At 36.0% G+C, this 13,594-nt stretch overlaps 1 protein-coding gene across 1 annotated transcript in view; it reads left to right on the forward strand.

Annotated features, from left to right (window-relative positions):
* Nucleotides 1-248: 248 nt before the first annotated feature.
* Nucleotides 249-13,594, forward strand: part of LOC126765923 (protein yellow) — a 14,975-nt gene continuing 1,629 nt past the window's right edge. Inside the window, exon 1 of the mRNA XM_050483635.1 lies at nucleotides 249-744. Within this exon, the coding sequence (XP_050339592.1) occupies nucleotides 320-744 (425 nt within the window). The 5' untranslated portion in view covers nucleotides 249-319. The remainder of the gene's footprint in view (nucleotides 745-13,594) is intronic.

Below are 13,594 nucleotides of genomic sequence, written 5' to 3' on the forward strand. Positions count from 1 at the left end.
TATACTCGTCATATGTGAGATTTAGCTTTGAGTACAACCGGACCAGTTTTTTTATGTAATTACGTAAGTTTTCGCACAAGTTTTGCTCATTCGCTTTACTTTAAATCATTTTGCAAGAATTTGAAAGTTTCAGCAAATCTATTATTTTATCATGTTGAAAAAATGGGCGGATTTATCTTACCTGTAACGTTCAATAACCATAAGCTCAGCTTAACTGATTGCCATTACTTACCCAGGACGTTAAACGCGTTTCAGACTTTGTATACGATAGCCGTACAGTTAATTTATTTTTTAACAAAAATATTTTGTATTTGTCCAAATGTATGCTTTTTTTCGTTGCTTTACATTAGTATGTCTAGTGATCAATGTGCTTATTACTTTAACTTTGACTGAGATTGAGTCAACTGGTGCCCGTGAATATACGGTATTTCCAATCAAAGCGACATTTCAATTGGCTACTGCTAGTAGCAATGGGCTCAAACTGTCCTCTGGTGTACAAAACTTCCCTTCGGTAATTTTACCGCCAGCAGTAGCACAAATCCACGTGGACTACACGCATCAAATGCATCCATTCTATCAAAATGTTGTAGGTAGCGATGTTAGTAAAAGTTTTGGGCGAAATTACGTCGATGAGATGCCAATGACAGCGGATGCAAATAAATCATTTCAAATTGTAAATGAGTGGAAGTATTTAGATTTTGAATATCCGACTTATGCACAGCGCCAACAAGCCATCGCAAATCGGTGAGTTTCGTGTTAAGATCTTACTCAATTGTTCAGTTTGGTGATGTCCTCATATTCCAATTTATATCAGAATAAAAGCACATCATATACATATTTATGTACTGTGTAAAAATATGTAGAATAGATGCTTTCTTTACCTCTGCTACTCTAATAATTGCTGTCCCTACAGATATTAAATTGTTCAGTTGAAATTCAGAGAGAATCTTTCCATGATAATGATGTGACTAACCGTGCGATTCTGTACTGTGATACAGTCTCCAGTCCCTAAATTTAAGATTTTAAGTTAGAGACAATTTTTGAGACTTGAAACGATTTTGCTATTCTGTAAGTGACAGTCACAAAATCTATTACATTTCATTATTCAGAGATGTTTTTACACTTGAATAGAAATAAATATGTCGATAACAAATATTAAATTTTCTGTAACATAGTCAAAAAACATAATTATCAATAAAAATAAAAATATATGTTGACTTTGTTTCATAATATTTACGAAATTTATGTAAAATTGATTTATTTTTAACCTTTTCGTGTTTGATTTGCTTACAAAATATAAAAAAACGACAATCGATATATGATCTATGGTGATCCCTATTCAGTATATTCAAAATTGCAGAGCAGAGTTCTTTTTAGTTCTGTGACCTGCTAACTATCAGGTCTCAAATTTGAGGCAATATTATGAGACTAACGCTAGAGACTGTGAATAGTAACTGGTCACAAATTGAGACTTTACCACAAAATGTCTCAAATAGAGACTAGAGACTGGTTACAGAATCCCGCTATAAATATCAAAAAATGGGTATATCCGAGTCAATACTTGCCGTGGTCTCAACATCCCTAATATAGAAATTTTCGAACTTTATACCGCATAATATGCGAGTTAACTTAAAGAAATTCTTTCTAATAATTGTGTGCCCCAGTGCGAATTACTTCAGCTCCGAAATACTACGTATATATAAGATATATTCGGTTGTTAGAGTATTGCCGAATTCGCATCTTTGCGGTGTTTTGCTGGTGATCAAATATTCGTGTGTCCGATTCGTAAGCGTATATAAATTGACCGCTTTGGTTTTGACGTGTTTGTTGGGTACACGGGCATGGGTCATTTACATTGAATTTGGTTATCGGTGATGGAAATTTTCCCATTTAGCTGCCTTATTTTGTTGTATCTATTGGGATATATATTAAATTCGCTATTTTATCTGCATGTTCGTTTCCCGTAATTCCTTGATGATTTGGCACCCAGAACACTTTATTTGCAACAATTATACTCAGAATTTGAGCAATTAAGTTACAAATAGACTGTCAATACATATTACGTATTTTCCTGTGTTATTCCATGTAAACGAGCATGTCTTTGGTATGGCTAAAGCCTTGTTTTAATATACCATAAAATAAAAACAGATTTAAATAGTTTCGCGGTATATTAGAAGTACAATATAAAATACTTTTTAATTGTATAGAATGTTCGCTGTTTTAATTTTAATGCCCAAAAATCATTATTTTGCCCGCTCTGTCTACGATGGAAAATTATTTAAAAAACGCTTATTTTGAGGCGCTCTTACACTGGAATAAATGGGCATTTCTAGATATATCCCTGCCCATAGTGTACTACATGCCTTGAAGTCGCCATTGAAAATTAAAGGTGTTTTCAAATTAATTAAGGGGTTCAGTAAATCGTTTACGGAAAAATTTTAACAGGGAGGAATTTACGTATTTATTATTGTTATTTTTGTGCGTAAATCTATTTGATGAGCGTCACATAAAATGTTTGCTTTTGCTGGAATCTGTTTGTGTGGAATTTGGCGCTTTACTAAGATACCACTTCCTTGTTTGTATGTTGAATTATAATTTAGATTTTTAAAATAACCAGTACTTGGTTTTCGAATGATAATGTTGTTACTGTTGTATGGTATGTGTGTTTCCTGAATACTGATAACATCTGGGTTTCTTCTTTAATTAGTAAAATAAGCTTTTGATAGTTGGTAATGTATCCTTTCATATTCCATAGACTAAGAGTTAGGTTCTCTCATTGATTTGTCCAATTTCTTTGTGTATTATTCGTTAGAAATTCAACGGCTGGTGGAAGACAGGTAATTTACCGAAAGAATGTTTTGAATGCTTGTTGGGCACAATTCCGATTTCTTTGGCGCCGCGATTTGAAGGTACCGTTGGAAAGAGGAAGTCCTCCTGATTAAAAAATATATAGGGTTATAGGTGATATATTCGACCTTAAAGTTCAAAAATTCCCAAAATTCGAACATTTCAACAATTCAATCATTTTACTCACATTTTTCATTTCAAATTAATTAAATTAAACTATAAACTTTTAAATAAATCCACATTTTACACTTTAATAGTCTTTTTACGGAAGAAATCTTTATTTTAAAAATTACATTTTACACTCGTAGTGTACATCATGTGTGTGTTTAAAATTACGACGAAATTTAGCGCTGCCATGTGATAATAAGGAAATTCGCTGAAATGCCTTTTTTCCCAAAAATTCCTCTATCCATTCATGTGGATATGCCCTTTTTTTAATTTAATAAACAAATAAGTAATATTATATAGTAATATTATATAATCATATTATATATATTGTCACCTAATATACAAAAAAACGTATAATAACCAAAATTTAAGCATTTTATAACGAAAACTCAAATTTTGTTTCAATATCAGTGCAAGATAACCAAAAAATATAACCACTTTATAACGAAACTCAATATATTTTTTTTGTATTTTAACGCAGAAAGGAGTACTATGCGAAAGTACTTCAGTCACCCCGGGTATTCGCTCGACCAGGGTTATTTTTTTAAAGTGCGGCCGAAGGCCGCCAACGCAGAAAGGAGTACTATGCGAAAGTACTACAGTCACCCCGGGTATTCGCTCGACCAGGGTTATTTTTTTAAAGCGCGGCCGAAGGCCGCCAACGCAGAAAGGAGTACTATGCGAAAGTACGTCAGTCACCCCAGGTATTCGCTTGACCAGGGTTACTTTTTCAAAGCGCGACCGAAGGCCGCCAACGCAGAAAGGAGTACTACGCGATAGTACTTCAGTCACCCCGGATATTCGCTCGCCCAGGGTTATTTTTTTAGAGTGCGGCCGAAGGCCGCCAACGCAGAAAGGAGTACTACGCGATAGTACTTCAGTGACCCCGGGTATTCGCTCGACCAGGGTTATTTTTTTAAAGTGCGGCCGAAGGCCGCCAACGCAGAAAGGAGTACTACGCGAAAGTACTTCAGTGACCCCGGGTATTCGCTCGACCAGTGTTAGTTTTTTAGAGCGCGGCCGAAGGCCACCAACGCAGAAAGAAGTACTACGTGAAAGTACTACAGTCACCCCTGGTATTCGCTCGACCAGGGTTATTTTTTTAAAGCGCGGCCGAAGGCCGCCAACGCAGAAAGGAGTACTACGCGAAAGTACTTTAGTCACCCCGGGTATTCGCTCGACCAGGGTTATTTTTTTAAAGCGCGGCCGAAGGCCACCAACGCAGAAAGAAGTACTACGTGAAAGTACTACAGTCACCCCGGGTATTCGCTCGACCAGGGTTATTTATTTAAAGCGCGGCCGAAGGCCGCCAACGCAGAAAGGAGTACTACGCGAAAGTACTACAGTCATCCCCGGGGATTCGCTCGACCAGGGTTATTTTTAAAGCGCGGCCGAAGGCCGCCAACGCAGAAAGGAGTACTACGCGAAAGTACTACAGTCACCCCGGGTATTCGCTCGACCAGGGTTATTTTTTTAAAGCGCGGCCGAAGGCCGCCAACACACAAAGGAGTACTACACGATAGTACTTCAGTCACCCCGGATATTCGCTCGGCCAGGGTATTTTTTTAGAGTGCGGCCGAAGGCCGCCAACGCATAAAGGAGTACTACGCGAAAGTACTTCAGTCACCCCGGGTATTCGCTCGGCCAGGGTTATTTTTAGAGCGCGGCCGAAGGCCGCCAACGCAGAAAGGAGTACTACGCGAAAGTACTTCAGTCACATAAATCACATATTACACATATACATATGTACATATGTAGAAAGAATTTTTTTTATAGTTAATATAGAAAAAAGTATAGTTAATACCGAAAAAGCAAACAAAGAAAAATTGTTAAAAATCCTACATATTTGCTGTTTAAGATGTGGCAAGGCTTGTTTTCCTCATAATTGTAAACAATCTAACCTTTTCAACGATGAGTGTGCTAAGTGTTTTTTAAATTAATAAATTTAGGTAAAATATACCAAAATAAAAGTGAAATGTGAACTTATTTCAATGTTTAGAGTGTATATTTAAATATACAGAGTGAAAAACGTGAAAAAATTTAGTGAAACATCGAGAAATACCTTGTGTTGTTAGTGCAAATTTTTGAACGTTAACTCGTGAATATTTTAAAAAATAAAAATTATTTTTATATTATTTTTGGATATTTCTTCTCTGGAGAAGCTCCCCTATCCGCACATACCCCATTTATACGGAAATTCGATTTTTTTACCCCTCCGCCAAAGTAATTGGAATCGTGCGCTTGTTGGATTTTTAATTTCGTTGCTTTCGTTTTCGTTTTGGTGTTTATTTTCCATTGTTGGGTTATTGAGTGTGAAGTGCTGAACACATAGACAGCGACACGTCATGACTGCACGACAGTGAACTGTAAATAGCGTCGTGAATTCTGTTACCTGAACATTTGTGCGAAGCCGAGAGTACCTTTCTACAGTTTGGAAACTGTGATTGCGACCAGTTATTTGGATACTAAGGTAAAAAATTACAATTTACCCATATAGTTTGATGCTTACAGTGTTTCACCGTATGGCCTAACAATTTACAATTTTTGCAACGCATTGGGTTTGGGATGTATTCTCATACCTTCACAATATTCACAGAAATAAAAAGTTTGCTGGGGAGTGTGTATAGGTCAAATGTTATAAGAACAACACCATTGGGCTTATGTTTGTGTACCATCTATGATTCTGTTGAATTTGTAAACCGAGGTAACGTGTTGTGCTTTTCGTTCACTGACAATCTCTTCTAGTATGTTTTTGAGAAAAGGCGCGTAAATGGTACCTTTGATGTTATTGAAGGATTCATGTAGTTTACACGTGATATCACAGATTCCAGGTATCTGTTTGGTTTTCAAGAATTTTGGCCACCTCTTTGCTTTTGACAAACGTGACTTCCATCGCGTAACGTGTCTTTGGAGATTATTTCCTTACTAACGATTTGAATTGCTCTATGGACGACAAAGTAAGTAGTACTCATGTTATGAGTTTTACTGTATTTTTTGCGGAAAGAGTTAAATTTTTTGGGTTTTGTGTTTGCACGACGGGAAGATGTGTGAACTCAATGGGAGTTTTTTGATATTGTCTCTTTTTTGGCTTTCACTTAACAGAGAAAAGATTTTTCTCTTAGGTCGGGTGGCCCCGGGGCCATGATTTCTTAATATATCTGTTTTTGTTTATTTGAGAATAAGACACTTATAAAGAACCAAAATGTAATAAAGCAAAAACGTGAGAACAATTGAGTAAGCGAATTTATCACCGATGACGTTCGTTCACGCGGAGTATTAGTCGAAGACTGATGCCTAAACTAATTAACCTCAGAATCATTATATAGTTCAAAAGCATTTTTTCGAAAAACAATTATTTTGTAAGTCGTGATTTATAAAAATATTGAATTAATCTCAATCTAAATTAAATTAAAAAACACCAAGTATGTACCATAAATAATGGCAGATCAAAGAGAACTACTAACTTGATGCTTGGCATCGTTAACGCAGATAACTGCACAAAATGCAGCATATAAGAGTCAAAATTTCTCAAGTGTACCAACATTTTTTTGACGGTCGAGCTTTTAACTTTGAATAAACGTTTTTCAGTTCACAACAATAAATAAAAAATACAACTTGAACAATTTTCCAAAATTTCAATTATTTTTCAAGTTGTTGTTATAAACTTTTTTTGCATGAGTTTACAATTTATTTATTTTCTCAGGATGGATAGCATCGATCTTGCTCATTTTTAAAACAGCTATCGTTATTGACTTTCTCTTCCTATTTCAATTTTTTATTGACAAGAAAAACGTTATTTAAACAAGTAAGGAAGGGCTAAGTTCGGGTGTCACCGAACATTTTATACTCTCATTATCCGTCATTTACATATTTTCAAATACCGTATTTGTGTAAAGTTTTATTCCGCTATCATCATTGGTTCCTAATGTTTATACTCGTATTATACAAAGAAGGCATCAGATGGAATTCAAAATAGCTTTATATTGGAAGAAGGCGTGGTTGTGAACCGATTTCAGCCATATTTCGTACATGTCATCAGGGTGTTAAGAAAACATTATATACCGAATTTCATTGAAATCGGTCTAGTAGCTCCTGAGATATGCTTCTTGGTCCATAAGTGGGCGGCGCCACGCTCATTTTCAATTTTTAAAAAAGCCTGGAGGCAGCTTCCTTCTGCCACTTCTTCCGTAAAATTTAGTGTTTCTGACGTTTTTTGTTAGTCGGTTAACGCACTTTTAGTGATTTTGAACATAACCTTTGTATGAAAGGTGGGCGTGGTTATTATCCGATTTCTTCCATTTTTTGAACTGTATATGGAAATACCTGAAGAAAACGACTCTGTAGAGTTTGGTTGACATAGCTATAATAGTTTCCGAGATATGTACAAAAAACTTAGTAGGGGGCGGGGCCACGCCCACTTTTCCAAAAAAATACTTCCAAATATGTCCCTCCTAATGCGATCCTTTGTGCCAAATTTCACTTTAATATCTTTATTTATGGCTTAGTTATGACACTTTATAGGTTTTCGGTTTCCGCCATTTTGTGGGCGTGGCAGTGGGCCGATTTTGCCCATTTTCGAACTTAACCTTCTTATGGAGCCAAGGAATACGTGTACCAAGTTTCATCATGATATCTCAATTTTACTCAAGTTACAGCTTGCACGGACGGACGAACGGACAGACGGACGGACAGACAGATATCCGGATTTCGACTCTACTCGTCACCCTGATCACTTTGGTATATATAACCCTATGTCTGACTCTTTTAGTTTTAGGACTTACAAACAACCGTTATGTGAACAAAACTATAATACTCTCCTTAGCAACATTGTTGCGAGAGTATAAAAAAAGCCTGGGGCAGCTTCCTTCTGCCACTTCTTCCGTAAAATTTAGTGTTTCTGACGTTTTTTGTTAGTCGGTTAACGCACTTTTAGTGATTTTGAACATAACCTTTGTATGGGAGGTGGGCGTGGTTATTATCCGATTTCTTCCATTTTTGAACTGTATATGGAAATACCTGAAGAAAACGACTCTGTAGAGTTTGGTTGACATAGCTATAATAGTTTCCGAGATATGTACAAAAAACTTAGTAGGGGGCGGGGCCACGCCCACTTTTCCAAAAAAATTACTTCCAAATATGTCCCTCCCTAATGCGATCCTTTGTGCCAAATTTCACTTTAATATCTTTATTTATGGCTTAGTTATGACACTTTATAGGTTTTCGGTTTCCGCCATTTTGTGGGCGTGGCAGTGGGCCGATTTTGCCCATCTTCGAACTTAACCTTCTTTTGGAGCCAAGGAATACGTGTACCAAGTTTCATCATGATATCTCAATTTTTACTCAAGTTACAGCTTGCACGGACGGACGGACAGACGGACGGACAGACGGACGGACGGACGGACAGACAGACATCCGGATTTCGACTCTACTCGTCGCCCTGATCACTTTGGTATATATAACCCTATATCTGACTCTTTTAGTTTTAGGACTTACAAACAACCGTTATGTGAACAAAACTATAATACTCTCGTTAGCAACATTGTTGCGAGAGTATAAAAAGTTATAAACAATTGTTACAAACAAATTGAAATAATTTAAACTTCTCAATCGATTTACAATATCGCTTCAATTTAATATTGTTGTACATTTTATAACACGTTATTGACAAAAAGAAAAACATGAAAACTTGCAACGCAACCGAAGTTATATTGTTTTTGCTCCTGATGTGTAATGCGTGAAGCGCGTGTCACAAGCTTCGGGCGCGATGCCGGGTTTGCGAGCTCGCCGCGACATGTTTCGACACGAAGCTATTCACGCGTGCTCTGTTTTTTCTCGGTGTTTACGATTTGTCATTTGTTTAGTTGCATATAGAGGAGCAATAAGCGACGTTTTCTCGTGTTCTACTACACTGAGTGTACGATTCAGCATGCCAAGAGCGAATTCTTGTTGCAATCCTCTCGGCAAGAAAGGCCACAAGTGTGTTATCAAGAATGTTGCTTTAGTGAGTATAAATTGGAATGCGAAATTTTCCAATTTTGTAGGGCAGTACATGTGCAGATCATGTCAAACACAAATTAACAGAGCTTCTAGTGGGAATTTGCCACAAAGCTGCGCATTAACGAATGTTACAAAAGAAAATTCAACTGTCGTACTCGATGAATCGTCAGAAAGTGACTGCGAGGTTGACGATAATGAACGTAAAGATCCAAATTATGAAAATCCCTAAATTCCTCCATTCAAAAAACGGCAATCCACAGATTTTCTATGCGACAATAATCCAAACGAGGAAAATTCTATTGGGGATAATTGGATTAATAATCTAAAAAGAGCTCTTGCCGATCAAAATTCTCGAAATGAAAAAAATGCACTTCTGACTACAGTGCCTCTTAAATGGAGTGTTCAAATATTGAAAATTAAAATTTTTTTGGGTGCGAATTGATACTGCAGACTCTACCAACTGAACAGTTTCTGGAACTTCTTTGAGATGACTTGCCCGCAGTTGTGAAACATGATTTCTTAGCAAAGGCCCAAAGTGCTTATTTTGATCAGATAAAAAATACAGCAAACGAAGGAGAGTTCATAATAACTTTGGATTTTGCTGAAAATTATACATGCCAAGTACAAAATGCCATTCAATCTCAACATTGGGCTAATGTTCAAGCGACGTTGCACCCTTTCATTATTTACTACAGGGAAAATTCCGTTTTGAAAAATGTGAATTACGTCATCATTTCAGAACATTTACTTCACAATGCAAATGCAGTGCATTTTTTTATTTCGAAACTGATAGCTCATTTAAAAAATGAATTTGGTTCTGACAAAATAAAAAAAATTTCGTATTTCTCGGACGGCGCTGCTTCGCAGTATAAGAACAAATTTAATTTGATCAATTTGATGAAGCACGAAGAAGACTTTGGTGTCAAAGTTGAATGGCATTTTTTCGCTACTTCCCATGGTAAAAGCGCATGCAACGGCATTGGTGGTACCGTAAAAAGGCATGCCTACAGTTTGCAAGATGAGGACATCACTTCCCCAAAACTCTTATATCAATGGGCAAAAAAGTTTTTCAAGAAAATCGAGTTCAGTTATTCCACAATAGAAGAGCACACGACGCATAACAAGATTTTGGAAGCAAGATATCAAATGGCAAAAACTGCAAAAGACACTCGATCTTATCATTGTTTCTATCCACTTAATGCCGAACATGCATGCAAAATATATTCTGCTTCAGAAAAATTTGTAACTGCAAGTGTTTTCAAAAAAAGGCTTAATAAAAAATAATGTGGATTATATTATTGAAATAATCATATACACTTTATGTATATTTCAATATAAGCAATAAACAAGAACATGTGTCCGACTTATAACTCGTTTCCAAAGATTATTTTTCAGCGTAACATTGCGCTTACAAAGCTCGTGACACGCGCTTCACGCCATACACATCAGGAGCAAAAACAATACAGTAGAATCCCGATTATCCGGATCAATTAAAACCAGGGGTATTCCGTATAATCGAAAATCCGGATAATCGATTTCAAAGCAAATCAAACAATATTTAAAATATAATAAAGTTTTATTATGTAATAAGTTTTACAAGTGTAGTTCAGATAATACATATGTACGATATATAAAAACCGAGCTATAACGATAAATAATGTATTACATAATGCCTATGTAATTTAAAACTTTGGTTGGAAATAACTTGTTATTGGTCTTTGACGTAAAGAATCATTTCGTTTCATTGCGGCCAAGTCCCTGATGCGTTTCAGTTGTATAACTGTATGGGATCCGATACATCCTGTCTTTCAAACCACTTAAAAGCAATATCAAGAGCTTCAAAAGCTTCTGCGTGAGATGGTACTTGACATACTTCCCCAGTTTCAGTATCTTCTTCATCTTCTCTTTCGTTATTGTTCAAATCTTCAATGATTTCTTCATCAGTTAATATCTGAAATCCGGGGTCTTCATTATCGCAGTTCAGCCATTCCTTAATATTTTCTTCATCGCACCCTTCACCAATGCTAAGAATTTTCATTGCTTCTGTTATTTCTTTAAAATCGTCATGCGGTTTAATCGAGGAATTAGGTAGTGTTAATTTTAATAATTTATTCAAAGCTCTTTTTAATGTTTGCATTTCCACAGAGTTCCACGCTTCTACCAGCATATAACAACAATCTTTCAAATTTGTTTCCTTAAAAAACTTTAACGTCGTTTCTATTTCACTGTCCTCTGTTGTCAAAAGACGACGCAATAGTTGCTTTCTGTATAAACGTTTTAAAGTTTCAATGATACTTTGGTCCATTGGTTGCAATATCGATGTTGCATTAGGGGGTAAAAACTTAACTGTGAACTTCCCATTTTCTCGATTTAGTGTTTCAGCGGAAGGGTGCGTTGGTGCATTATCTAACAACAACAATACGTCGCCCTCTTTCCCCACGTCCTTTTGAAATTTCTTCCCTTCAGGAATAAACGTATTTTCATACCAAGTAAGAAAAATATCTGTGTTCATCCATGCTTTTTTTTGGTTAGCGTAAGTTAAGGGGATTTTAACATTTTTGAAACAGCGCGGATTTTTTGATTTACCAATAAGTTGCAGTGGCAATCGATGAGTTCCATTAGCGTTTGCGCAAACCATAACTGTAACTCTGTCCTTACTCACTTTGTGCCCAGGTGCTGCATTTTCACGATGCGATGCTAACGATCTGCTTGGTAGAGCTTTCCAATTAAGACCTGTTTCATCTGCATTGTATACAAAATCAAAATCGTATTCTTTTTCATCTAGAAATTCTTTTAACTCGTCTACAAAAGAGTTGGCTGATGCAACGTTAGCAGAAAGTTTCTCTCCTTGAATCTCCAGTTCTCGAATGCCATGTCTAGATTTGAATCTTGCTAACCATCCACAGCTCGCTTTGAAAGAATTATCACCACCAAGTTTTTGATTAAAATCCAATGCTTTTTCACATAACAGAGGTCCTGATATGGGCTGGCCACATGCTCTCTTTTGTAAAAACCAAGTATAAACTGCATTCTCCAGAATTTCATTTTGAGATTTTTTCATAACTTTACGTTGCGAACTTCCATCTTCTTTCTCAAGCGCGCAGGTGAATTTCATTATGGCATCAGAATTCTTTTTAATGTCTGATATCGTAGAAGTTCCTACACCATATATTTGTGCCAACTTACTGCCAGATTCACCATTTTTTATACTTTTAATTATCTTCACTTTGTCATTAAGAGACAACACTACTCTTTTTCGCTTGGACATTGTAAACTTCTAACACAAAAAGGCAGACAAAAATAAGAGACAACCTTTCAGTTGAACGCTATCTAAGAAAATGAATCTATAACAAACACTATCCCGCAAACAAATGAAAGCGGGAGTACCCATAACACGATCAGACGCGAAAATAAACTTGTCGTAACATGTATCATTGCACCGTTAAAACATTTTCAAATTGACAATTAGAGCCGAGACGAATGAGTCCGGATAATCGGATATTCGGATAATCGGTGTTCGGATAATCGGGATTCTACTGTATAACTTCGGTTGCGTTGCAAGTTTTCATGTTTTTCTTTTTGTCAATAACGTGTTATAAAATGTACAACAATATTAAATTGAAGCGATATTGTAAATCGATTGAGAAGTTTAAATTATTTCAATTTGTTTATAACAATTGTTTATAACTTTTGTAATAACGTTTTTCCTGTCAATAAAAAATTGAAATAGGAAGAGAAAGTCATTAACGATAGCTGTTTTAAAAATGAGCAAGATCGATGCTATCCATCCTGAGAAAATAAATAAATTGTAAACTCATGCAAAAAAAAGTTTATAACAATAACTTGAAAAATAATTGAAATTTTGGAAAATTGTTCAAGTTGTATTTTTTATTTATTGTTGTGAACTGAAAAACGTTTATTCGACGTTAAAAGCTCGACCGTCAAAAAAATGTTGGTACACTTGAGAAATTTTGACTCATAACCAATTGTAAACTAGGCAAAGCTAGAAATATTTTTTTAGGGTGATCTATGACTTAAAAATCGGTGGTTCAGCAAAATTTGTTTGCAAAGCAACCCACCTCAAGATGCAATTATTAATGAAATTTTGTTCTTAATCGAGTATTGATCCGTCACTCTGTCTGATTCTGTCAGTTCGATTCATGTCCACGAATTGAACCGTTCTATCAGCGATAGAGAACAACTTTGAATCACTTACGATCAGCTTATACATGATTTGGTTATGAACGTTCGTTTTAGCAGAAAATAACCGTAAATTATTCAAACTCATACTTAAATGATTGAAATGTTAGGCAACGTTCGGGTTGTATATCATCTCCTATACACTGATTTACTCGTGCACTTCTGTTCTATTTCAAATACACACATATGTATGCACACATATAATATGCTGACAGATGTTTTTACGCATCGAAAATTTGTAACATGCGCACTTGTTCAAAGCTCATACATGTTTTGCCACACATGATTCAAATCAATCTAGCAGAAAATTTGCCGTACTCGTAGCTTGAACACAGTCACACATTCGTTAGATTCAAGCAATCGTCGCAACGCTATGAACTGA

This window comes from Bactrocera neohumeralis, unplaced genomic scaffold (genome assembly GCF_024586455.1).
Source record: "Bactrocera neohumeralis isolate Rockhampton unplaced genomic scaffold, APGP_CSIRO_Bneo_wtdbg2-racon-allhic-juicebox.fasta_v2 cluster11, whole genome shotgun sequence".
Taxonomy (NCBI): domain Eukaryota; kingdom Metazoa; phylum Arthropoda; class Insecta; order Diptera; family Tephritidae; genus Bactrocera; species Bactrocera neohumeralis.